Source organism: Coenobita brevimanus, chromosome 111 (assembly GCF_032717465.1).
Source record: "Coenobita brevimanus isolate Jiangsu-jjx chromosome 111, ASM3271746v2, whole genome shotgun sequence".
Lineage (NCBI taxonomy): Eukaryota > Metazoa > Arthropoda > Malacostraca > Decapoda > Coenobitidae > Coenobita > Coenobita brevimanus.
Genome location: NC_137064.1, coordinates 33,188,278 through 33,213,182, shown reverse-complemented (window position 1 = coordinate 33,213,182; position 24,905 = coordinate 33,188,278). Strand labels below are relative to the sequence as shown.

Genomic DNA, 24,905 nt, shown 5'->3' with positions numbered 1-24,905 from the left:
TTGATTGACGTCCAGCAACAACAACAACAACAACTACCACAAGTACTACTACTGCGTCATCATCATCATCATCATTCAATCCCCACACAGGCAAGGATGCGCGCCGGGTGAGCATGGAGGCGGGTGTGTGGGTGGCGGGTTCCTCCCACAACGGGTTTCGCCCCCCTGGTGGTGGCGGCGGTGGGGGGTGCCTGGCGGGGGTGCGGACGGGGTCACTGCCGGGGCTGGTGCCAGGGTGTGCCAGCGGGGGCATGGACGAGGACGGCATGGGCGCGGCAGGCAGCAGCGGCATGTTTGACGCCGCTTGTGGAGACCTGCCAGGTATATACACAGTGATTCATATTTTACCCTTTCCTTAACCCACTCAGGCGTTATACTGTCTGATTTTATATGTTTATAGATTGCTTAATTGACTGTAATTCTTTCATCTTAACTTAGCCCAGATTGTCGTCCTTTTGCTGCTTATTTCACGTAGCTTAGTGGCAGAAAAAAATTCTGCTGCCCTGCATCATTTCCATAGCACATCTTGGTTAAATTTGTTGTCAAGAAATTATAAGTGTCATCTCCCAAGGTTATCCTAAAAAGATATAAAGTTGCATTCGTAGGATGCCAAAGTTAGACCCAAAGGATGCCGAGGTAAGTATGAAGGATGGTAAGTTTGGTCCAAAGGATGTGGCTATCATTTTTAGGATGGTTGAGGTTAGAAGGATGCCCGGGGTAGGTCCAGAGAGGCATGTTGGAAGGACACAAAGGTTAAGTTCTTGTCTAAGGCTAGAGGCGAGGGATGCCAAGATTAGGACCAAAGTACAGTATGTGATTTTGGTAAAGTTAGATTTTGTTAGAAGTGGTTTGTGTATCTGCATTTTACGTAGTCCATATCAGGTCCACTTAACAATGTAGCTCCAATGAAATACATTTCCTTTCACTCATGCTACAGACGATTTTATTCGACTTAAGAGAGGCTTTTCCGATTGGAGAGGTGTAACAAATTGAACTTAATTCTCTACTGTGATGAAAAATAAACCATCAAAAACACAGCACCAGAATGAAGAAGGTACCGTCCAGAAATTAAGCTGCTGCAACCAAGCTTCATAATTTCCAAGGCTAATGTCGTTCCTGTCTTCTCCCCGTCCAGAGTGCTTCCACATCTCCCCCGAGGCCCAGGCGCAGTACCCGGTGGAGATCCAGAGGGCCATCCAAAACGTCAAGTTCATCCACTATCACCAGAAACAGCTGGACAAGTTCGATGAGGTGAGAGGGTTAATTGATCAAAATGGCTGTAGGTGTATGGTTGTGATTCACTGTTTTTTTCGGGTCATCTTGTTGCAGTATGAGAATTTTTGCACATCATCATCAAAGTCACCATTCAGTATCGTCATCACCACCACCACCACCACCATCACCACTATCCTAACCTAAATTTCCACCAAAGAGATGGGGTGAGGCAGGATGTGCAAACGAAGAAACCATAGCCACAGTAGGACAGTTATCACGTAGCATGCGCAAGGAAATGGGCCACGAATCATTCACACACTCTAGCCTTCGAATGGTTGGATTAGCGTCACAGGCAGGACTTGAGCTGCTGAGTCTGAACCTGAACTGCTCTTATTATCATGATTTTTTTTGTTGTGCTCGTCAGTACGGTAAGATGGAGGGAAGTGTAGGGGGTGGAGAGAAGGGTAGTGAAGGAAGGGTCGTGTGTGAGGCTACTTGAAGAGTGAACAGTACAGGGTGGGAAGCTTTTACTCGACCCTCGTTTACCTTAGTCAGACCTCATACTTTTAGCCCAAAGGAAGCAGATTTGTCTGTGAAGGAGGCTGATGGGGAGAGGCAGTGCTGAAGTAGGTAGGCAAGGAGGAAGGGTGGAGAGGGGAAGGGCAATGTTGAAGGAAGTAGGTAAGGAGGAAGGCTGGAGAACCACGCTGAGGAAAAGTGAGTGGGTGGGTGAGGGGTAATCTACTTAAAAGAAGAGTCGGCCTTTTTGTTGGACATGTACAAGAAATGGCAGTAGTTAAGTACGCGCCTTAAGTAGTTTTCCCTTCCCTTGGCCAGTCCACTCACACCTTAATTACTCCTCGACCGACCCCCTTTCTCCCGCCCCACTCACTTTAATCACCCTCGTCTGGCCGCCTCTTCTCGAGTGGCACTTGAGGAACGGATGAGGGGAAGGGGGAGGGTGGGGGGAGGGGTGGGAGAGGAGAGGGAGAGGGGGTAGGAGGTTAGAGGGGAGGGTTTTGGTCCCCAGGGAGCCTCATTCTCTAATAACTCTCTCTTCCACGAATAAAGCTAAATAAAAATGCGATGAAAAAAAAATATATATATACTTGGCAGAGAGTAGGTCTTTGTCCTCCACCTGCCGCCATCTTGAGAAAATGACTTTGCAATCTCAAGACGATTTTATTCAGCTTAGGAGAGAGAGAGAGAGAGAGAGGGAGAGAGAGAGTCAAAGTAATCAGTGTTAATGAAGGCTGTATTTAATCCCTTCCCGTTCATAAAATCCCTCCATATCTTAATAAATTCGCCTGTAGGTAATAAAGAAATCGTGGTGAAGGGGTTAAGGTTGGTAGTGACTGTGATCCTTGGCTTAAGTATTTGGGCTTCAGTGCCTAGACTTGGGCCCCTACGCTTCTTGTGGGATAGTGAAGAATTGAAAAGGGAATGGATAATGATGATGATGATGGTGATACTACTACTACTACTACAACTACTACTACTACTGCTACTACTACTACTACTACTACTAATAATAATAATAATAAAAAACTGTAACAGCGCTAATAAATTCCGTCCCCTCCACTTCATCATGACGAATATCCTTCTTATAACCCATCTCTCCCTCCCTCTCATCATCCGTCTCCCCTCATCACTCCTTCCTCATCCGCCCCTCCCCTCATCACTCTCCCCTCGTCCGTCTCCGCCAGCCACTCTTCGCTCATCACTCTTCCCTTTTTTCCATGGCCCGCTATTTGTCGTGTCTCAGGCCTTTCTTCCTTCACTCTCATCTGTCTCTCCTGTCATATCCTGCATTAATTCGTTCAGAGGCAACACGTCTTTTATATATTCGGTACCGTCAGATATATCACCAAGAGGACACCTAAGATATAAAAAATGGTAATCATAACGGGGCTGTCTCTTATATTTTATTTTTGCTATTGTTCTGCGATTATTTTCAGGCTTGGAGACTCTTTAGCCGTCCTCATTACAGGTGTTTTTATTCGTACTTCCACGAGACGTCTAAATTCAGCTGAGAAGGGATCTTTGGTATTGAAATGATCAGGATACTTAATTTGATCCATTCGGTACAGTGATATCTGTGTATTATAATCTCTTGTGCCTCTCCCACCTTCACAATACCTCTCCCTCTTCCTTCCCATTTTTTATAATCTCCCTGTCTTCCTTCTTTCTGACCTACACCTTGGCTTTTCCTAATCTCTCCCCCCTCACTCTTCCTCGCAAGCTCTACCTTTTTTTTTCTCTTGACTTCTCTTTCTCATGTATTCCCCCTCCTTCTCCTCATGTATTCCCCTCCTCCTCATGTGTTCCCCACCTTCTCCTCATGTATTTCTCTCCTCCTCATGTATTTCCCTCCTTCATATGTATTCCCCCCCTTCTCCTCACGCATTCCCCACCTTCTCCTCACGTATTCCCCACCTTCTCCTCATGTATCTCCCTTCATCTCCTCACGTATTTCCCTTCTCTTCACCCACAGGAGGACGATGACTGGGCCTTCGTCGCCATGGTGCTGGATCGGCTTTTACTCTGGATCTTTGGCCTCACTTCGGTGCTGGGGACGTTCGTCATCCTCTTTGAGTCCCCCTTCCTCTACGACTCCACCTCCCCCATCGACATGCTCTACAGTGAGGTGGCCAAGAATATGTTCCAGCAGGAGATGGTGGACCTCTAGACGGAGACAACCACAGAAAAGAGAAGATAACAGAAAGTAATGAACATCAGAACGTTTAAAAAGAAATTGAACTTCTGAACGTAACAGAAATAATGAACTTCAGAACATAAGAAAAACAGTGAACTTCAGAGTATAAAAAAATTAACTTCAGAACGTAACAGAAATAATGAATTCCAGAACATGAAAAAAAAATGAACTCCAGAACATGACAGAAAAAAAATGAACTTCAGACTATAACTACTGAAAACAATACATGCTGAACTTCTAGACGGAATCACGGCAGTAAAAAAAGGAAAAAAAAAAAAAAAAAGAGCATTAGAACAAATACTGAAAATAGGCGCCTGTAAACAAAAAATATTAAAAACACAACCATTATCCTCTTGACTAGAACAGAAAAACGTGTGTGGCATGCGATCGAGGGGATTCTCCAAGAAATGTTTCGTGGTAATAAATATAAGACTTCTTGAACCTAGGCTTAAGTCTGTGTGATGCTTTCTTTTAGTACGTGATATTCGGTGTCAAGGAACTGAGAGCTTACAGGACCGAATATTTACACTGTTGTTTATTACACTGGCCTTTGGTTCCTTCGTCCTTGCAGTAAAAAAAACATATAACTTTTTCAAACACATGGAGGAGAGAGTGGCCAATGCTCACTAGGAAAGGAAATTTAATGGCCATTTCTTACCCTCATGGTGACTGGGAGAAATCTTATAAAACAGAAAATGAATAGGAACACAATGGAAGACCTTCCTAGAGGACGATCGCAGCCGGAGAAGGACACTACAGACGACCTTTTTTTTTGGAAGCAGAGTCAACATGAATTATTTCCAGCAGATGGCCTCGTAAGTGGGATGTGTAGTGGGTGTATTTGAAGGGGAAAGTGGGGAGTGGAGATGTGTGGCGAGATGTACAGGTAAATTGAAGATGGACATTGAAGAGAAACAGGGAGGAAAACTGATGAAGACATGTTTAGTAAAACGGGCATGGAGAAAATTAACTAGAATATTTTATGAGGATGATAAGCGTTTCATTCACAAGTTACAAAGCAGTTCTGGGCTGAAGGGAAAATTTAATGATAAGTTTATAAGAGAAACTGTCTATGGTGTTTGTGATTTTTGTATTGTAATGACCGTTGGGTTGAAAATAAATGTGCCAAGGATCAGTTCACACAGACGGATTTGTAGTAACTTGATACAGCATGTGAAACTCGAACGACAGACGCGTTTTTATATGACTTTGCTGATGTTTAAATTGTGACAGGACATTAAGCTCAAATTGTTGAAAAGAAAACATGGCCCATAGAATTACAAGTACGCGTGAGCAGTGACGTAACTCTACATATATACAGTACATGTGCTCGTCTATATATATTATGTGTTAAGACATGGAATTCTGAGTGTTGGAGGTGGGGGGAAACTGTTTACAAGTTATTTTGATAAGATGTGTTTCTATACTGATGAAGGACTAGTGTGTTTTTTCAGTGTGTGGTGTTTTCGTGTGTCGAGTGTGGCTTCAGGTGTCGGGGTAGTGTCGCAGGGGCAGTGACAAACAAGTGAAATTATGACAAACAATAAATAAAAAGTAACTGCTGCTTGTTCGTTGATGTGCATGCGTGTGTCCAGGTTCGGCCAATATTCAGTTACACATTATCGAAACAATAAGCAAAAATTAACAAGTAAGGAAAAAAAAAAAACTGACAGCAGTGTTTGTTGTTGTGCAAGTGTGTTTTACAGTTTCGGCCGGAAGCAGGTTTAGTTCCCTTATTTCGAAATCGGGTTAAAATCTAGTGAAATCTTGTAAAGCTAACGAAATATATAACCGGGTGTGTTGGAGCTTCGTCCCGTTGCTTCAGAATCGCAGGAGTGTGAAGGGATTGGTAGCCACGACTGTTCTAAACGCCCGAAAAAGATGGGAAAGAAGATTGTAGTTTCTTGTGCGCTGGTGTGCGTTTTGGATTTTTCCTTTTTGTATTCTCAAGATGAGCTTAGGGTTCCTGTGTGGCACTGGTGAGGTGAGGTGGAAGACACATCAGCCACGCAGCTCAAGGTTCCATGTTTCTTCCTCGTGGGCTGAGTAGGTTTCCTGGCACCTCATCCTTTCTGTTTAGTTTCCCTTATGGCTGCTGATTTTCTGTTGTAGACCCCAATTTTTTAAGTCGGAAGGAGTGTTGGGATGATGATGATGATGATGATGATGATGATGATGAGGAGGAGGAGGAGGAGGAGGAAGAGGAGGAGGAAGGAGAGGAGAGGAGAGAATAACTGATGGTGCTGCTGCTGATGGTAATGATGTGCAATGCGGTGTCGAAAACTGGGAGACAGAACCACTAAATGAGACTATCAAAGAAATGTAAAATATGAATCACAAAGGGAGAAGTACTGGGAGCCTCCTTAGCCCACGAGAAAACCACCCTTTGTCTTTTAGTTAACGAGAAGAACGAGTCTCAGGGGAGGCATAAAAATAATGAGATACGAGATTTGCAACTAAGTCTTCTTTCATCTTTTAGTTCTCGCTCCACCTTGAGTTGTTTTGTTTTTGTTTTTTTTCGTATTTCGCGCTGTATATATTGTGCGCATAGGAACTTTTAAAAGATTATAGGACGTGGATGTATATGTGCTCAGCCAAACTTTCAACTTCCCCATCAACCCAACACCCAATTGTCAACATCATTACCATCATCATTGTCGTCATCATTACTGTTGTCGTTAATGCAGCCATCATTGCAATACTTTATTTACAGTCATTGTCACTCTTCCTGTTACTACCTACCCTTCCTGTTACTACCTACACCTTTCTGTTGCCACCTAGACTTTCCTGTTTTACAACACTGTTTTTTGGATGGATTTTACCCACATAGATTTATTTTTATTTTTATTTATTTATTTATTTTTTTAGGATAGGACGGTTTCGGCCCAGCTTCTACCCTCTTTTGGTATGACGTCACTCAGACCTGAAGAGGGTCCAAATTGGGTCGTATTCTCGTCATTTTAGGACGCTCTCAAGCACCTCTTCCTTACTGATTTATTTTGCATATTACACCTTTATAATTTCCTTACATGGCACTTATATCTTTCTTTTGTGTATATAGATTGGATAGATAACACAGAAGAACATGGTAACTTTAGAAATACTGAAATAGACTGGCTAGGAGGAGGTGGTAGGAAGCCCTCACGACTCACTACGATACACTCCAACGAAACAAAACACACTCTAACTTCCTACAGATCAGGAGGCCGCCTTGAACCTAACCCAAGTAAAATTAACCCAACCACCATCAAGCAAACCATGACTGATGCCGAAGGGAAGGAAGATGAGTGGGTAAGGTGGGTTGCAGGTGTGAATGTAAAGGAAGGAAGGAAGGAGACCAGACACAGACCGAGGAAGACGTGGGGTGAGGTCCTTCATGGAGACATAGAGGACTGAGTAGGAGAACGGCTCAAGATTGCGACACATGGAGATCTGCCATAGGGCCCTACCTATGCTAGAATGGTCAGTGGTCCCCAGACTTTAGCGTAATAGACACTTAGGACACCATAGGAGATCTAACCCTAGCACATCTAACCATAATTGATATAAACGTAATATCAGATCTAACTATAATCTAACCCCCTTGCTCTAACCATACCATAACTAACCACACTAGCTCCAACCATGATTACTCTAACCCCAGCTAATGTCTCAGAATATAATTAATCCTGATAAACTTAGGGGTATCCCAATATTCCCACGCAGTTTACATCACCACAACACTCAGCTTCTATCATCATCTCACACTCACCATCAGCTTAGTATTACCAATGACTTCTACACCATCAGCTCACTTTCAGCATCAACTCACATTCACCAGCTGATCATTTTCACCAAATCATTTTCACCATTATCACTACAATAGCAGCCATCAGTGCTTAATCACAACTACCATCATCTCACTTAACATCACCACACCCACAGCCACCATCATCACCATCTTCACCACCACCACTGCCACCACCACCACCACAATCACTATCACCGTTATTGCTCAGCCACAAGTACTACCACCATCATATCCGTACTACCATAACTACCACTATTACCACCATCACAGCTACATCCACTATCACCATCACCACCACCATCTTTTGCACACTCAGTCTCATCTTCACCACACTTCCGGGTTTATCTAGGTGTATATCGTCGTTTAGATTGCTCATACTAACTGGTCTGTGAATTTGTTTACCTAGTGCTGTAAAGTTTTCCATTCGCTGCAGTGGACGCTTTTGAAGGGTTTATGGAAGCTGTATCTAATCTCTCTCTCGTTCGGATAAAATCTCTCGTAACTGAATAAAATCGTCAGGAAATAGCAAGAAGAACGTTAAAAAAAAAATCACAGGACTAAAGGAATCAAATAATAACTTGTGCACATGTAAGGGCACAGTAGTTCAGTCAACGAGGGTGCTGGCGTTCAAGTCGATGATTTTTTATTTTTTCGTGCTACCTCAACTAAATATTATTCAGCTTAGGAAAGACCTCTCGTAGTAAAGGAGTTAATGAAGGCTGTATCCAACCCCATCACTACGAAGTCTCTCCTCATTTAATTGTATTCGTCAGGCAGTAGAAAGGACAAGACAGAAATCGAAAAGAGGACGTCTTTTTCAGTTTGTCCCAGCCATCTCCTGACAATTTTATTCAGCTTTTTTATTTTATTTTTATTTTTGACTGTATTAATTTGTTCAGAGGGTTTTCCAAGACTGAATGTATCTGGGGACACAGAAAGGAATCTCGAAAAAGACGTCATTGAAGTGAACAGTAAATTATCGACAAGGAATAAACAGGAAATCTATACAAAACTTGGTCGAGAAAATTGCAATGTGGTGTTTGACTTTCTTTGGGTTGGCGTCGCTGGTCGATATATGTGAACTCCCTTATTTTACAAACCTAGATTTTATTATAAATTGGTAGATACAGACGTCCTCTCGTTGTTTGTGGAGTAAGATGTGTGTGTGTGTGTGTGTGTGTGTGTGTGTGTGTGTGTGTGTGTGTGTGTGTGTGTGTTTAGAAATCGTGTATGCGTGTCGTAGAATAAGCTGTGGTTGTTTTGGAGTAAGCTGATCGTATGGAGCTTAAAATGACGCTTATTGATTCTTAGGCTCATTCTGGTTGGCTTGGGAGCTTTCCTGACACCTCTTCCTCGGCAGTTTGTTTTGCCAGGTACATCTTTATATTCGGTTATGTGTTTTTGATGCAGGTTATGTAGGTATTAGCAAATTGTATGGAATATACAAGAGATGATGACTTCCGTTGTTCATTTTTGCTACCACCATTGGATATTAATCTTCTTGTGGAAAACTTTTCGCAGCAAAAGATCACTGAGGTAGTTTTCGAATTCAGTCACTGCCAGACGTTTATCCTGATTTAACTAAAATTGTGGGGTAGCAGGAAAAGAATTTCACAATTACCTTCTCGGGATGAAAAGATGAAAGAAGAGGAAGGAAACTGCATCAGTTAAAATGCGGTGCTTCGCCTCCCAAGGTTCACTGTTGACCCCAGCTGTGAAAGAACGTGAAGCCGAGTTATGTAAAAGCTGGTGGACGGAGTGGAAGGCGTGTTCTCATGGATCTAGGAGGCTCCCTTATCACGTCTCGCTTCCCATTATACTTTTTGGACATTGCACGTTAGTATCTGATCCTGCACTGGACCTCGTACAAATTGGCATAAATACGCCAGGAAGCTGTTCATGGCAGTAAAACAGCAAGGATCATTGCTGATATACAGTAGATATAGGTTCTCCTGTATGTTACTTATACTGTCAGTTTTGATACTGCTAATGATATTGACAAAAGAAGAATGTTCTTGTTGTGTCATTAGGCTCATCGGAACGAGAACCCGGTGGACTGCAGGCTAGTTTCCCTTATCCTGCTGTCCTTGCCTTTTAGGTGATTGGGAGTTGACGTTTGCATAACTGGGCAGCGCCAGATTTCATCAGTACCTCTGCATAAAGCGTCCCTCTATGTCTTCTAAAGCTAACTGTGGTGTAATAAGGAGAGATAGTCGAAGTGGTGTAGGTGTTATACCCGCTGCCAGGCAACTAGTTTCTTAAGCCCTACCCCATTTGTGAAGTCATAGCTTGAAGACTGGCCTGCCACTCTCTGGGCAGTGGGAGGGGGCGGGGCTTAAGAGACAAGTTGCCCGGTGCTAGGTATTGAAAACCTCTCAAGCCCACGAGAATACAGCTTTTTTCTCTGCTCATTTCCGACCAAGGGGTGCAGACCTTGGTTCCGACATTGGTGTGAGGTGGCGGGCCTGTGTGTTTGTGTGTGCTAGGAACTGATAATCATTAGACGCGGTGGCTGGCCTGGTGTGTTTTGGCCACCATGTTGGGGACGCAGACTAACGCTTCCTTGTCCAGACTTGATCACGATGTATACGTTGCTGTACCGCGATGAACCCCTTCAGTCCTGTGACGTCATTTTTTTTTAGCTAATTCCTGCTACCATCAGACGATTTTATTCAGATTAGAACACCCTAATAGTGAAGGAGGGTTAATGAAGGCTGTATCTGCCCCCTCCAGTTTTGAAAGTCTCCCCAAAGCTGAGGAAAATCACCTGGTAATAGCCTAAGTACGGGTTTTATTACTGATTCTCATTACCACAATACTGTAGAGATCAAGGTGACCTAAGTTGGAGCGACCTGAGATTCTAACAACCACTAGACTTTAATTTATTTGGGGAGAAGCTTTTTGTGGTGGATTTAGATGTAGTTTCCATTAACCCATTCGCTTTTAGTTTGCCATCCTAATCTCAAGAGAGTTGTCTTACGGTAGCAAGAATTAAATACTGCTGACGTGCTCGAGTTGAAGGGGTCAGGTCTGTGTTGTGAGAAGGGTGTGTTATCGATGCTTCTAGAGTATAAGATTGTGATATCTATGCGCTGCGTTTATCTATGCTGTTTTTGTCTGGTTTTGTTGTATATCTTTTAAAATAATGATGTTATAGGCGTTACTCTTGTTCCTGTGAAGTACTTGTGTTTTTTCGCAGATAAAAATTGAAAAGATCTTTGAATCCGTCAGTATATATATAAAATAAGGATAAAGAACACAGAACAATTAAGAAGGTTGTGTGCATATTGTTCAAGGTAAATTCGAGCACAGAATAGTTCCCGCTACTTGAAAAAAAGGAAGGAAAAATTATCAGCGCAGAAAACCAATCAAATCGAGCGTTCATCAAAAAATCAGGTAAATGGATAAGGATCTAAAAACGCAGGAAAATAAAATACAGAAAAATGCTCCATGTGACTGATGTTCTTTTGAAAATAATCCCATAATCTTTCTTCCCCTTCGAGTATCCAGTGTGACGCTAGTGTGACGCTTGTGTGTCGTGTTGTGTATACCATCTTGTGGCAATACCAGGAAGAAGGAAGATGAAGTGACGAGAAGGCATTTACACCTCGTGGGAAAAAAAAAAAAAAAGAAAGAGGGTGACGCCACAAGAGAACAAACAAATTATAGATGCTCAAGTATTTTTGTATCGTAAATAAATGATCCCTGTAGATAAAAAAAAAAACTATTAAAAAAAAAAAACTCTAATACTAATAATATTAAAAAGAAGTCTGACAGTTGTTGATATAATTTGACCTGTAGATAACAAAGAGGTCAGACAATGTTGATAGCAATATTGCATTCACTCTCCGTGGTGTTGTGTGTGTGTGTGTGTGTGTGTGTGTGTGTGTGTGTGTGTGTGTGTGTGTGTGTATTAGTGCTTCATCCCGTGTTTCGCCCTGTTCTTCACCCCGTGTTTCACCCCGTTCTTCACCCTGCTATCCCTCATGAACAACTTATCCCTTCACTCCAATGACGTATCCTCTATTTGATGCTTGCCACCCTTGGACGATGCTCATTCGGCTTTGAGAAAGACATCAGTTTGTGAGAGGGGGTTGGTGGAGGCGGATTCTAATCTCTTCTCACTACAGACTCTCTCCAAAGCTTAAGAAAATCGTCTGGATGAAGGAAGAAGATAAAAAAGAAATGCGACACCAGATTTAAGAGATTAAGACACAACGTTGTTCTGGTTGTTGTAAGTTGTTTTCGTTGTTCTTCCCTCCCCCCTTCCCCTTCCCTTCACCTCCCCAGAAGGGTTCAAGCCCTTTATATGGTAATGACGCTCAGTTCTCCGCCGTGTCACCAGTTGTCCATCACGGGTCACATTCCCTTGGTCTTTGGAAATTGCCTTCTCCCTCCTCCCTAGCGATTAATTTTGTGTATTATACATTCTTCCTCTCCTGTATGCCAAACATCTTTTTGATATGGACATGGCTTGACTATATACCATGCGGGAGAATATTATATGACATGCAGACGTAATATTCGCAAGGGAGAAGACCCGGAGAGCCAACTAAACCCTAAGAATACAAGAACACCCCCTTGAACCCCCCCACCCAGGCCACTACTTCCATGCCCCTCACTCAGCTTCCTTTCACCAGATCACACAAACTCAGTCAAGTTTATCGTCTTGCCCTCGCATTATTCTAACCCAGATTGGTTTAGCCCAGAGAAAACTAGCTACTACACATGTGGGGTATGTTCTTTCCATTTTCTTTATAGCAACATTGGAGTGTAAGAAAAGAAGACGTAAGCAAGAAGACATAAACAGTGATAAATGGTCTCGGAACTGTTTATTTTTAAGACCCACCAACATGGCATTCCTCTCTAATTATGCTTTGTTTTCCGGACTTCATTCTTCTTGAGGGGGTAGAAAACGTTACAAATTATTTCTGACCTTCTTAATAATAACCTTTGAGCAGTTCGTGAAATGTTGGAATGTTAGTAAATGTTGAAAAAGAAAATGTGCTTCAGGGGGGACTGGTGATAAACGTCGAGTGTCCAAATAACCAAGAGTAAAGATCGAAGGGGCTAATTTTTCAGACTTACTTCCCACAGCCCTCCCACTGCAACCCAACGCAGCCAGCCAACAACCTAACCTAGCAGTCCATTTCACCTTTGTGTGTGTGTGTGTGTGTGTGTGTGTGTGTGTGTGTGTGTGTGTGTGACTTTGTTGATCAGTGTGTGTGTTTGTGGCTCAGGTTGTTGCAGCATCAAAAAATATATAAAAATGTAAAAAAAGACGCTATATTATATAATGAACTTTGTTGTATTTACCGGATTCCTTGTGTTACCTGCTGTTTACGGGGTAGGTGTTTACGTAAGTCAGATAAATAACGAGGGCCGTGTCATCGTGGGCGTGGAGGCTCCCTGGGGCATCTCTTCCTTATCAGTATATACAAAGCGGTCCAGAAATACTACTTCTCTAGAAATTCATGTATCTTGTGTATAGCGGGGACGGCACAGTCGGCTGATGTGGGCGTGGGTGTGGCAGTGGGAGATGAGTAAATGGCACAGGGGAGAAGCTGATACCACTGAGCCGTCCCCACAAAACACGAGAAAGCGGCGGTCAGGGTGGATGTGGAGCTTTAAATAAGGGCCAGGTGACACATTAACCCTTTCACTACGAGGACAGGTTCTAACTTGGCCCTCTGACATCCTTTTTCACTCTCCTTACGACCTCAAGACGATTTTATTGATCATAAGACTGATTTCTCACACTGGGGTCACATCCAGCCCTCATGAATCCTGAATTAAGCTGAATAAAATCGTCTGGTGGTGGCGAGAATGAGCTAAGGATATACGGTACTGGATCGAGGGTGTTAATTCGTCCGTGGGAGGCGAGAGGGTTAAGGTGTCACATGCAGAAATAAATCGCTAAGGAAGAGGTGTTAGGGAGTCTCAGCCCCACAAGGACCCCCGCCCAGAGGAACCGGCTGGCTTTGGTGTCTCGCTCATATAACGCTTCATGCAGGCTTCTTCCTTTATATTTCATTTAACCCCTTCACTACCACCGCGGCTTCCTTCATTATGGTCCCTTTAGTCCGATAACCTGTGGCTTTTTCCCGTTTATGCCATCTCCAGACGATTTTATTAAGCTGTGGAGAGGAATTATTGAATAAGCAGGATTTGATGTGTCCGTCAGTCTCCCCTGGAAAGGTCTCCCAGAAGCTGACTAAAATCATCTGGAGATAGCCAAAGACGATAAACTACATCACCGAATTAAGGGAGTCGGTCCTCTACCACCAGGCGATTTCCCTCAGCTGACGGTAGGCTTCTTGCAGCAAAGGGGGTCCAAGGAGATTGTGTCTAACCCCACTGCTACCAGACGTCTTTCCTCAGCTAAGTAAAATCGTCTGGCGGTGGAAGGAATGGAATGAGGACGCCGTGGTACTGAGGGGGTTAAGGCGTTACTAAGGGCCGCGGTGTTGGGTCTTCGGAGGCTCCCCAGCACTCTTCCTTATGGCACAAAGGGGTATTAACTCCTCTAGCACGATGACGCTTTTCTAAACCCATTCTTTGCCAGCACTAGATGATTTCCTTCAACTTGATTTAGGCCCCAGGGGCAGGGAATTAGTGGAGAGTGTTCCAAACCCCTTCAGTGAGCGATCTAGACCGCTTCATTGAGAGATTTTCCTTAACTAAATAAAATGGTCCATAGGCAAACAGAGTATGTCACAAAAAACGTCATCATTGTGGGAGAATTGGGGTGTAGGACGGGAAAGTACTGTCTAAGCAAAAGTACTAAGACGCAAAGGTACTGTCTAAGACGCGAAAGTACTATTTAAGACGCAATAGTACTATCTAAGATATGAAAGTACTAAGACGCAAGAGTACTATTTAAGATGCGGAAGTGCTAAGACGCAAAAGTACCATCTAAGCTGGAAAAGTACTATCCAAGACGCAAATGTACCGTCTAAGGAAGAGATGTTGAGAGGGGGTTCCAAGGCCAAGGAGACCCCGGCCCCTTCTGTAGCTCTCTGTGCCTCTCGCTCCGCCTCCACCATCATCTTATTAGCTGTCTGTGCTCAACCCAAGATGGACAGAGGGCCGTGTTCTGGTGTTCTTAGGAGATTCACGTCATATCTTTCCCTTGGGCGATTTATTTTACATGTGACGCTTGATATTTCCTCCAGTCTTGAACACTCGTTAATACTTAGACGTTCTCTCTCTCTCTCTCTCTCTCTCTCTCTCTCTCTCTCTCTCTCTCTCTCTCTCTCTCTCAGTTTCGTCATCCTTCTTGCAGACGGTCATATTAAGAAGACCCATAGGTACTGAAGGCGTTAGTGAAGGTTGTATATAACTCCTTAAGTTCTAAAGCCTCTCCTAAGCTAAATAAAGTCGTCTGAAGTAAAGCCAAAATCGTGGAGAGCCAATAAATACATCCTTGCACAAGAAAAAAAAATAAAGAGGGTAGAGAAAAGAAAAAAAATAAAGGAGTGAATTTACCATATTCCCTTTGTACCAGATTTTAAGTAAGAATTTGAGTATACAAGCGTCATGGGCAAAGATAAGGCGATAAGGGAGAGATAATGGGGAGTCGTCTAAACCCACGAGGACACGGCCAGGGGGTTAGCTGTCTGTCCACCACCCATCCTACTGTCCAATCGTCCCGTCGGCCTACCAATCCCCCCCCTCCCCCCGTCCCAATTAACTGTAGGAATAATTGCATTTCTATAACAACCTATCCAGTTATTAATAGATATGTTTCGTGCATCTGATATATTAAGCTATTTTTCCTTTTAATTTATCGAGTAAGTAAAATATATATTCTGTGTGCCAATTATACAACTTTTTTTTCATTTTCATATTTTCTCTTTTACAAACTTTCCTGATCATTATCCGAAAGTTTTAAGAATATATTTCGTGTGCCAAATATAATGTTTTTTTTTTTTTTTATATATATCTAGTTATTCCTGTCCAATTATAACTTTATTTTAACCTGTCGAGTTACTAATAGATATGTTCCGCGTGTCAAGAATATTAACCATCTTCTTTTTACTGTTTACTCGCTAACTCTTCTTCTCATCCATAATTATACAAGAATACTTTGACTTCTAAATCCAGGTTACCAATTTTCTTTATATAATACGAAAGAGATAATTGTGTTCTGTGTGCCAATATGTAAAATTTTAATCTTACTTTTCTAACTTCCGTCACCGATATATATATATAGAAATGATTTTATATTTAAACCCTATATGCGTGTGTATTAACTCTATCAAATAATTATATAACATGTTCCCTGTGCCAAGACATTTATCAATCTTATCTAGCAATTTATAGATATGTTGTGTACCAAAATATTACACCTCTTTAATGCTCTCTCTCTCTCTCTCTCTTCGTTCCTAATTAGATGTGGAAATAATTACATTGATATCCCCATTATAGCACTGTTATTGAAGGCTATGTTCCCTGTCCCTTACCATTAACTTCCTCCGTTATTTCTTACCAACTCCAAATGACCTCTTATTATTTTTCCACCCACCTTGCTTGTCCCTTCCAGCTGGACTTGGGAAGCTTCACATGTATAGCCCCAACTCTGTACTACCATTCAAGGATATAATTCTTCTCCTAAAACATGATTTCTTTTTTCATTTATTGTTTTACCACATTCCTGACTCTTCCCTCCCGACTAGAGAGGTGGACAATTCTAGGTCCGCATCCAGCATAACTTTTATCCTACAATTATTATGTTCTGTGGCCTGATGCATTAATTTTGTCCTTTTTACTCTGCCCTAATTCTCTTCCCATGCAAACACACCCTTCAACACACTCCTCCATTCCCTTGCAAATCTCATCCAAACACACCTTCCACACACACTTCCCTTCCCTTGCAAATCTTCCCATCCAGACACACCCTGCCATACACTCTACCCTTCCCTTGCCAGTCTCCCAATCCAAACACACCCATCCACACACTCCTCCATTCCCTTGCATGTTTTCCCATCCTACACATGACACAGACCAGAATCAGGCAATATCCAGCGTAATGTGTCCATCCGTTTACGTCTGAAAAGAAAAAAAAGGCAGAACACTCCTTTTCATTAGCACTTTTTTTTTTTTTTTTTGTCAGTTTTCGTCTCGACCTACACATTTCGACATTCTGAGTCAGTTCAGTCACTTAAGTTATATTCTAAGTGGCATTGGAGGCTTCGTAACATCTCATCATTAACAGTTTATTGAAGGTGAACTGAGGATGAAAAAACATTACATTAAAAAACACACATTAGTATCCTATTGTATGTTGCTTATTCTATGTCGATATTAACACTATACTGACGGCATAAAACAGAATACTGAGGTGTAATACGTAAAGCAAATCGCTAAGGAAGGGATGCTACGATATCCTCAGGGCCACTTAGCATACGACCCTCTTTGTGAATGCATCCGTACACTCACCCGTCCAGGCGATTCACATGTAGCAAAATATTAACAGTCACGGCTAAAATAATAATTCCTTGTGCATCGTTATCGCTAAATCCCTTCTCTCTCTTTTATACGGCAAATGAGATATAAGAGTCTATAATATAAATCGTGGTTATTGATCAAGAAAATATGATTAATGTCGTAGCTAATTTCCAGTTCGGTTCTTCCACACTACACTCATTACATTCCTGTTCTCACTACCAAAGTCCATCCGGTTACCATGCACAAATACAAATCCCTCTGCTTAAATTGTCTCAAAAACACGGATGCTTATTCCTTGCAGTACTGTCCATAAAAACTCCCCCATCCTTCCTTGCATTTCCTCCACAACCACCACCACCACCACTTCTTTCCTTGCCATATGAACCTTGATTACACTACAGAGTCCACACGCTTCACACAAAACTTTCCTCTTCCACGAATGATCTGTTCCTGCCAGCTGTCTCCACTTACATTCATCCCCTCCTTATATTCTTATCCCTTCATGCGTCACCGCCTCGTCCCTTCCGTAACACGTATTGCCTCTCTCTCTCAACCCTGTCACCACTCACATCTTGATAACTTCTTACACCAACACCTCCTTTCCGTATCACTTGCCTTTATCCCACTAACCCATACTTTTTTTTTCTTCTATGCAAACATTTCTGGACTTAATTACTCTGACAACTTCTTACCCTCGAGCTCCATTTCCATTTTCATTCACAGATTTACTCTTACTGTAGCCACCACAACCGTTCCCATATCACTGGTCTCCATCCACAACGTTAACCTTCCCACATTTCTTCCTTTCCAAACATCATTTTTCTTCTTCCGTACACTCCACTACCTCCCAACCTCTCTCACTTCCCCCCTCTCTCTTTCTTTTAGTGTAATGTCAGTCTTTTCACTTGGACATTTTCCTTCGTGCATTTTCTTGTAATTTTCTCCTAGACCTTTAGTCACATTTTCGTGCTGCCAGTTTGACTTGCTATTGACCGGTCACGATATTTTCTCTCCCAATCACGTCCAAGGAAACCCAGGCTGTGACCGACTGTGACCGCTCAAATTGCAACACCAAAATGCGGCTTTTGTCTCCCTTACTCCTTCATGCGAACGTCCCCCCTCTCTCTCTCTCTCTTTATCACAGCTTTGTCACGCCTCTTCCTTCGTGCGAAAATTTCTCTCTCTTCCTCTGTTATACTCCTGTCATCCCAGTTTAACACAGTGACGCTTCCACTCTGCCTTATCAACATCTTTCCCTCCACACCCTACATCACCCTCCTTTATTTTACCCATGTCTTTATATTTACCAGTTATAAATATTCGTACCAATTCAGTAGTATTTATCCAACGTACACCATCACTCCAGTTTGTTACCCCTACCAGTCTCCCCCTACCACACCCAGACCACCACCCCATACATTATAATCTTCCACACCCACCCACACCTGAATCTTCACTCCCTCCATCCACTCCATTTTCCCACCCAGCCACATCCACACCTCAGCGTTTTCACCTTACACAGCTATATTGCCACCCACGCCACGGCATCTCTTCCACACACCCACAGCATTCTCTCTCACACCCACACCACTATCCACCTCCCCACACATCTTTACATCCATCCACACCATTACATATTCCTCACCCCCACACCTCTGACCCATCTTCTTGACTATCTCTTTTATTATAGTAATTTTATCTCATGTTAAAACCCACACCTTGATCACTCTCGCCAACTAGCATCGCTCTTATTTATATCCACATATCTTTTCTTTACATCCACACCTGACTCACACCTGGAGTACTGTGTATCCCACCTCCACCCACACCATCATGTCTCCCACCCACGCAGAGCACCGTCCTCCCACAAAATTCCACCCACACACACTACTCCCACACTAATACTCCCTCCCTCCCTCTCTCTACCGTCGTTCCCTTCCACTTTTAGTACAGATATGCTACCGTTTTTTTTTTTTTATACTCTCCCTCTCAGTTTCTCCTTGCCTCTCGGTCCTCCTCTCCCCTTCCCCTTCCTCCGGGACAGTGTAGGCTGACTGCCAACTTGTTATACATGCCGACGATGCATTTTACAGCCACTTTGAACTGTTGTCTAGATTTTAATGTAATAAAAAGTTTTGTATCGCTAAGTTGCTTTTCATTATCCAAAAGTATTAATTCCCACGATACGATGTCCCTTTTTTTTAGTTTATTCTCGACCCTTCCAGACGATTTTGCACCACCAATAAGGGATCTGTATTAATGGAGCGGTTAATGTAGACTAAACACAACCCTTCCAATTCAAACAGACTCTTGAGCCGAATAAAATCGTCTGAAGACAGCACGAACATATAAAACTTTAGAGTATGCTGCCCTGGTATTAAACTGAGCGGAGAGTTCGGGAGACTTGGGAGTGACTTATATTCGCACTAAGGCTGGTTGCATGATCAATCTCCAAGCACGATTTTGATGAAGGGAAAATCACAAGGAAGATCAACGTGCAAACAGAGTAAACCCCCAACCCTGCTCGAACGGCATAATATTCAAGGAGTGAGACGCTTCATTACCGAGACGCCATTTTTATTCTTGCTACCCTCAGTCATTTTCCTTACCCTAGACAGGACCTCTCTTGTTGGAGGGGTTAGGAGGAAGATCAATTTACCCCTTCAGTTCTATGGCGCCACTCTTGTTGCTTGTATAATTTACGTGGTAGAATTCAATGCTTCGAAACTGGTCCCATATGCGAGACTCGTCACTCCATCACCGCTCGCTCCCCTACCCCGCGTCCCCCACCTGCTACCCCCTCCCCTGCCTGGCATCCCTCTCCTCATGTAGCATTTAACTATTATTTCCCTATGTTCCACCTTATTTCCTTTCACCACCTTATTTCAGTACCAACCTAATCATCATCATCATTATGCTGTTCTCACCATAAATACATGAGATGGGCAGAATCCAGAAACAAATAATTGCCAATTGGTACCCTTCTGAATCTGCTCGGTGAGTGTTGATGGGCAGCGAGTTGCCACTTTGGATTTCAGGTACCACATCTACAGGTATTAATATCTCACCGCCGCCAAATTTCTTATCTCCAGCTGTATTAATCTGACCAGAATATAGAGCTTTCATTATCATCTTAGCGATATTCTAAAAGGAAGGGCATTTTCTTAGCGACTTGTAGAGTTTTGTGTCTAGCCACGTCTTTGAACATCGCGATTTGGCAACTTAAAATGGAATGTGGAGTGTCTCTCTTGGCTTTGGATTTTCGTGTTATCTCAACTTCATCCATCCTTTCTTATTTTACCCATTTCACCTTTTACTCATCAATACCCTTTTTTTTATGTTACTGATGCCACTTATATCCGCACTTAAAAGACATAGATAGCATACAGGAGGCTATTTCAGAGTGCTAGCCACCTGCATCCCGAAGGACGAGATGCTCCCTGCCCACGAGGAGAGCCGGCAGTGGAGCTTGTGTCTGTGTAGGGGAAGAGTGTGCTGGAGGTCGTCTGCCAGGTGTATCCCCGTCAAAGGTAAGTATTATTCATCTGGATCGTGTTTCTTTATAAGCAGATGATGAAGGATGTGACTTACCCCACACTGAATGTAAATATACCGGTACTTACACAATCACACTTGTATAAACGCATTCGTACCTGCAGTCACGTAGGCACAAACCACGGCCCACGTACCATGCGGAGACATAATGTATATACATGGACGCATACGCTTGAATATATACTGACTAATATGCACACGTACACATACATGCACACTCATACATCCACACACTCGCACGTACGCACATCCACAAGCACACGCACATCCCCACACGCACACACCCACACCTAAACGCACACACCCATACCCACACCTAAACGCACACACCCATACCCACACCCATACCCACACCCACACCCACACCCACACCCACACCACACACACACAGTCTTCACGCAATCATACACACGTATTCCTACAGGAACAAAGTCCATATATATGATCATGTACACTTACACACATACGCACACAGATGCTATCACAGTCATACACATAAAGCCCGGTATGGAGACATACCAGAACATACACGTGCACACATGAATCCTACATAGACATACGAGTACTGTACTGTAAATACACATACATACACATATATAAGTACATACACACACTGTACATACATAATATACATACATAAACTTTATATCGTATATGCTTACGTGTATACATTCATACATACAGTACACATATATATACATACCGTGCGTTCACATACATACATACATAGGCCTACATGTACTTAAATGCGTGCATACATATATACGTGCTTACATACGGTACATGCTTGCACTCATAGTGACAGTACAGACTTAGATACATACATACATTACACATTCATATAGGCTACAAGCACACATACCTGTACATAAATACATACATATACATTTATATACACAGTATTCTCGTATACATGCCCAGGTGCATGCACACATACATGCATAACAAATACATGTACACACACACACACACACACATCCACCCTCCTCACCCAAACACATCCACTCACCATACCCCTCAACACAAACACCCCTCCCCCACCGTACTCCCCCATTCCACCCCCACATACCACCGCCCACACGCCTCTATACGAGACAAAATGAAAATAATTCGGCGATGGAACGACCCTGCCCACGACCACAACCCCGTGATATCACCACATACGCACGCTGGGATGGTCGTCCTCATGGGGAAGCACGCTGGCTCGGTGCTGACGTTGAGTTGTCAGCAGATTTATATAGCAATCGGTTGAGTTTGTGTGTTTGTGTTTGTTTTGGCTACACAGAAATTTCTCAAGTTTGATGATGATGATGATAATGATACCCCATTAGTTGTGTTTGTATCGTACTGTTTTTCACTAATTACCAGTAATTCATCTCAAGTATGATGATGATGCCTCCAGTTTAATTTATTCTAACTAACCCTCAGATAGTTTATTCAGTAACAGAAAATAAAAACCGATGCGAAGAGGATATAATGACGTTTTTTTTTTTAATTTTTCTATTTTTTGCGTTGTAAGCGTACCAAATAAGATTTATAACTGAACTCCTTTTTTTCATATTCATTACCCGATTTACCCTCAACCCAAACACTGCACAACATTAGCCTACGATCGCTTGTATTTGAAAACATTGATAAAACATGAAATTTAATATGCAAGCAGATTTCAGCCAATGATTTCGGTCAGATCGGGATGAATAATTTCCATGATTACCCGAGTGTATGCATTGTTTTTCCTCCACATTTGGGTTTCGGAAAATGTAAGATGGATGAGGCAACGTAGGATTGGATGATGGATGGATGGATGGTAATGTTTGTAGAGGCTTTTGAGTATTAGTGATCTGACATTAATATACTGTACACTACTCTCTGAAACTGTCACCGGTCAAGACTCAGCTGAATATCTAAGTCTGTGAAAGCTAACCTCCTCTGATTTTAAGTATTGTGCCAGGTGAAGGTTGAAATTGAAACTAATAGTCGTTTTACCTTAACTTGACCCAGTTTTCTTACCTTTTGCAGCTTATTTGACGTAGCTCAGTGGAAATATAGGACAATGCTATGGTTCTGCATCCTTTCCATAGCACTCCTTTATGGCCAACACTATATTCCAGTTTTAATCCCTTGTTAAAACTCAAAATCAAGATGCATAGACACGACTACCTGACAGCATTTGCTCCCCCATAACCCCCCCACCCCTCACCCTCTCAACCCCTGCCCCCCTCCCCCCTCACCCCATGCAACCATCCTCAGGGAGCTGTACTGTAGGTAACGTCAAGGTTTTGGCAGAAGCGACTTGTGTCTGAAGAAGCTCAGAAGTGGGCGAAACGTCACCTCTAAGGAAATCAATGCCCTTGCCTCCAGATGGTACTTTAACCCAAATATTGTTGGTGATACGGAGCTAATATCATCACCACCATCATCATTGTCATCATTCAATTTCTCGCTGCCACACAAAATTGCCAATATATACTTATGAACATTTAAAAGCATAGAACTGTGATGAAGAGGAAATAGTATTAATGCCTGTAATGACGGTTTTGATAAAGGAATTATTTTTACGTTGTGTGTGTGTGTGTGTGTGTGTGTGTGTGTGTGTGTGTGTGTGTGTGTGTGTAGCACCTGACGTGTGACAGAAGGGTTTTATTGTTTGTGACAGAGGGAACAGTCTTATCCCGAAGTTGTGCGAGGGTAAAGTGAATGGCAAAGGAAATTTCGCCTGGAATTCAAGGAAACGTGACGGGACTGTGGGAGACGCGAGGAAAATAGAGAAAAGTGTGACGGAGGCTGAGGAGTGACGAGAATAGGCAACGGGGTGTGGATGGGGTGAGTGTGAGGTGAGGAAGGAAGGGATTCTGAGGTGAGATGTGTGGGGTGAAGGAGGTAGAGGTAAGAGGTATGACGGGAGCAGGGCAAAGGGTGGTGAGATGAGGGTAGAGTGAGGTTTTTGAGGCTGTGGTTAAATTGAGGTGTGTGAGGTGAGGAAAGGGGTGGGAGGAAAGGTAAAGGGTATGAGGTGAAGGTATTGTGAGGTATAGAAAAGTGAGAGAGTCTTAGGACTGTGATTGAAGCGAGGTAGGAGAGTTTAAAGTGAGGGACGTGAGGTAAGGTGAGACAGAGGTGAGTGTGAGAGTGAGGTGAGACGGAGGTGAGAGTGAGGACTGAAGGGAGCTGTTAAGAGAGATATGACAGAAAGTTATGGGGACATGTTCTGATGGGAGGTAACAGGAGAGAGAGGTGAGAGGGATGAGTGTGGGGTGAGGTGTGACTAAGATGGTATGAAATGAGACAGGTATGAGAGGTGAGAATGAGCCAAGAAAAACACAGAGAAAAGGGAGCTACAGACATAGACTAATGGCTGACAAGCATAAGCCAGTGTGTGAAATGGAATGAGGGAGTGTGATGTGATTTTCAGCGATTTACATTACTTCCCTTGCAACATTAGCTTCAAAGTGGTTAGGTGTGCTGAACCGACTCCATGCTCTCATTTACCCCACTCAGTTACCCCTTCTGTGTATCGTCCCTCTGTGTAGCACTGTTCTCCGGTGTTGGGGGTTGACAAAAGAAGATACTTACAGATCGGATGGAACCAAATACGCTATACCTCACTACTTTTTTGCATTTTATCAGACTCTCTCTCTCTCTCTCTCTCTCTCTCTCTCTCTCTCTCTCTCTCTCAGACTCCCACCACCCCTTACAACACTACACTAATTAATATATTAAACACACACACACACACACCACCCCTTGGAGCACGATACTAATCAATATATTACACACACACACACACACACACACACACACACACACACACACACACACACACACAACCTCTTGCAACATCATACCAATCAATATCACACACACACACACACACACACACACACAACCTCTTGCAACATCATACCAATCAATATCACACACACACACACACACACACACACACACACACACACACACACACACACACACACTACCTCTTGCAACATCATATCAATCAATATCACACACACACACACACACACACACACACACACACACACACACACACACACACAGTCTCACTACCCATTTCACCGACATTCAGTATAGTCTCCTGCACAATACACTCTTAGATCCTCTTGTGTAGTATCATCTAAATTGAATACCAAATTATCCACACTTATTGAATCCTTTACACAT

The 24,905-nt window shown here is 42.9% G+C and overlaps 1 protein-coding gene across 1 annotated transcript in view; it reads left to right on the top strand.

Annotated features, from left to right (window-relative positions):
• Window positions 1-3,904, top strand: part of nAChRalpha2 (nicotinic acetylcholine receptor alpha2) — a 510,350-nt gene extending 506,446 nt beyond the window's left edge. Inside the window, exons 9-11 of the mRNA XM_080286482.1 lie at window positions 136-321; window positions 1,136-1,251; window positions 3,710-3,904. Of these exons, the coding sequence (XP_080142608.1) occupies window positions 136-321; window positions 1,136-1,251; window positions 3,710-3,904 (497 nt within the window). The remainder of the gene's footprint in view (window positions 1-135; window positions 322-1,135; window positions 1,252-3,709) is intronic.
• The last annotated feature ends 21,001 nt before the right edge of the window (window positions 3,905-24,905 follow it).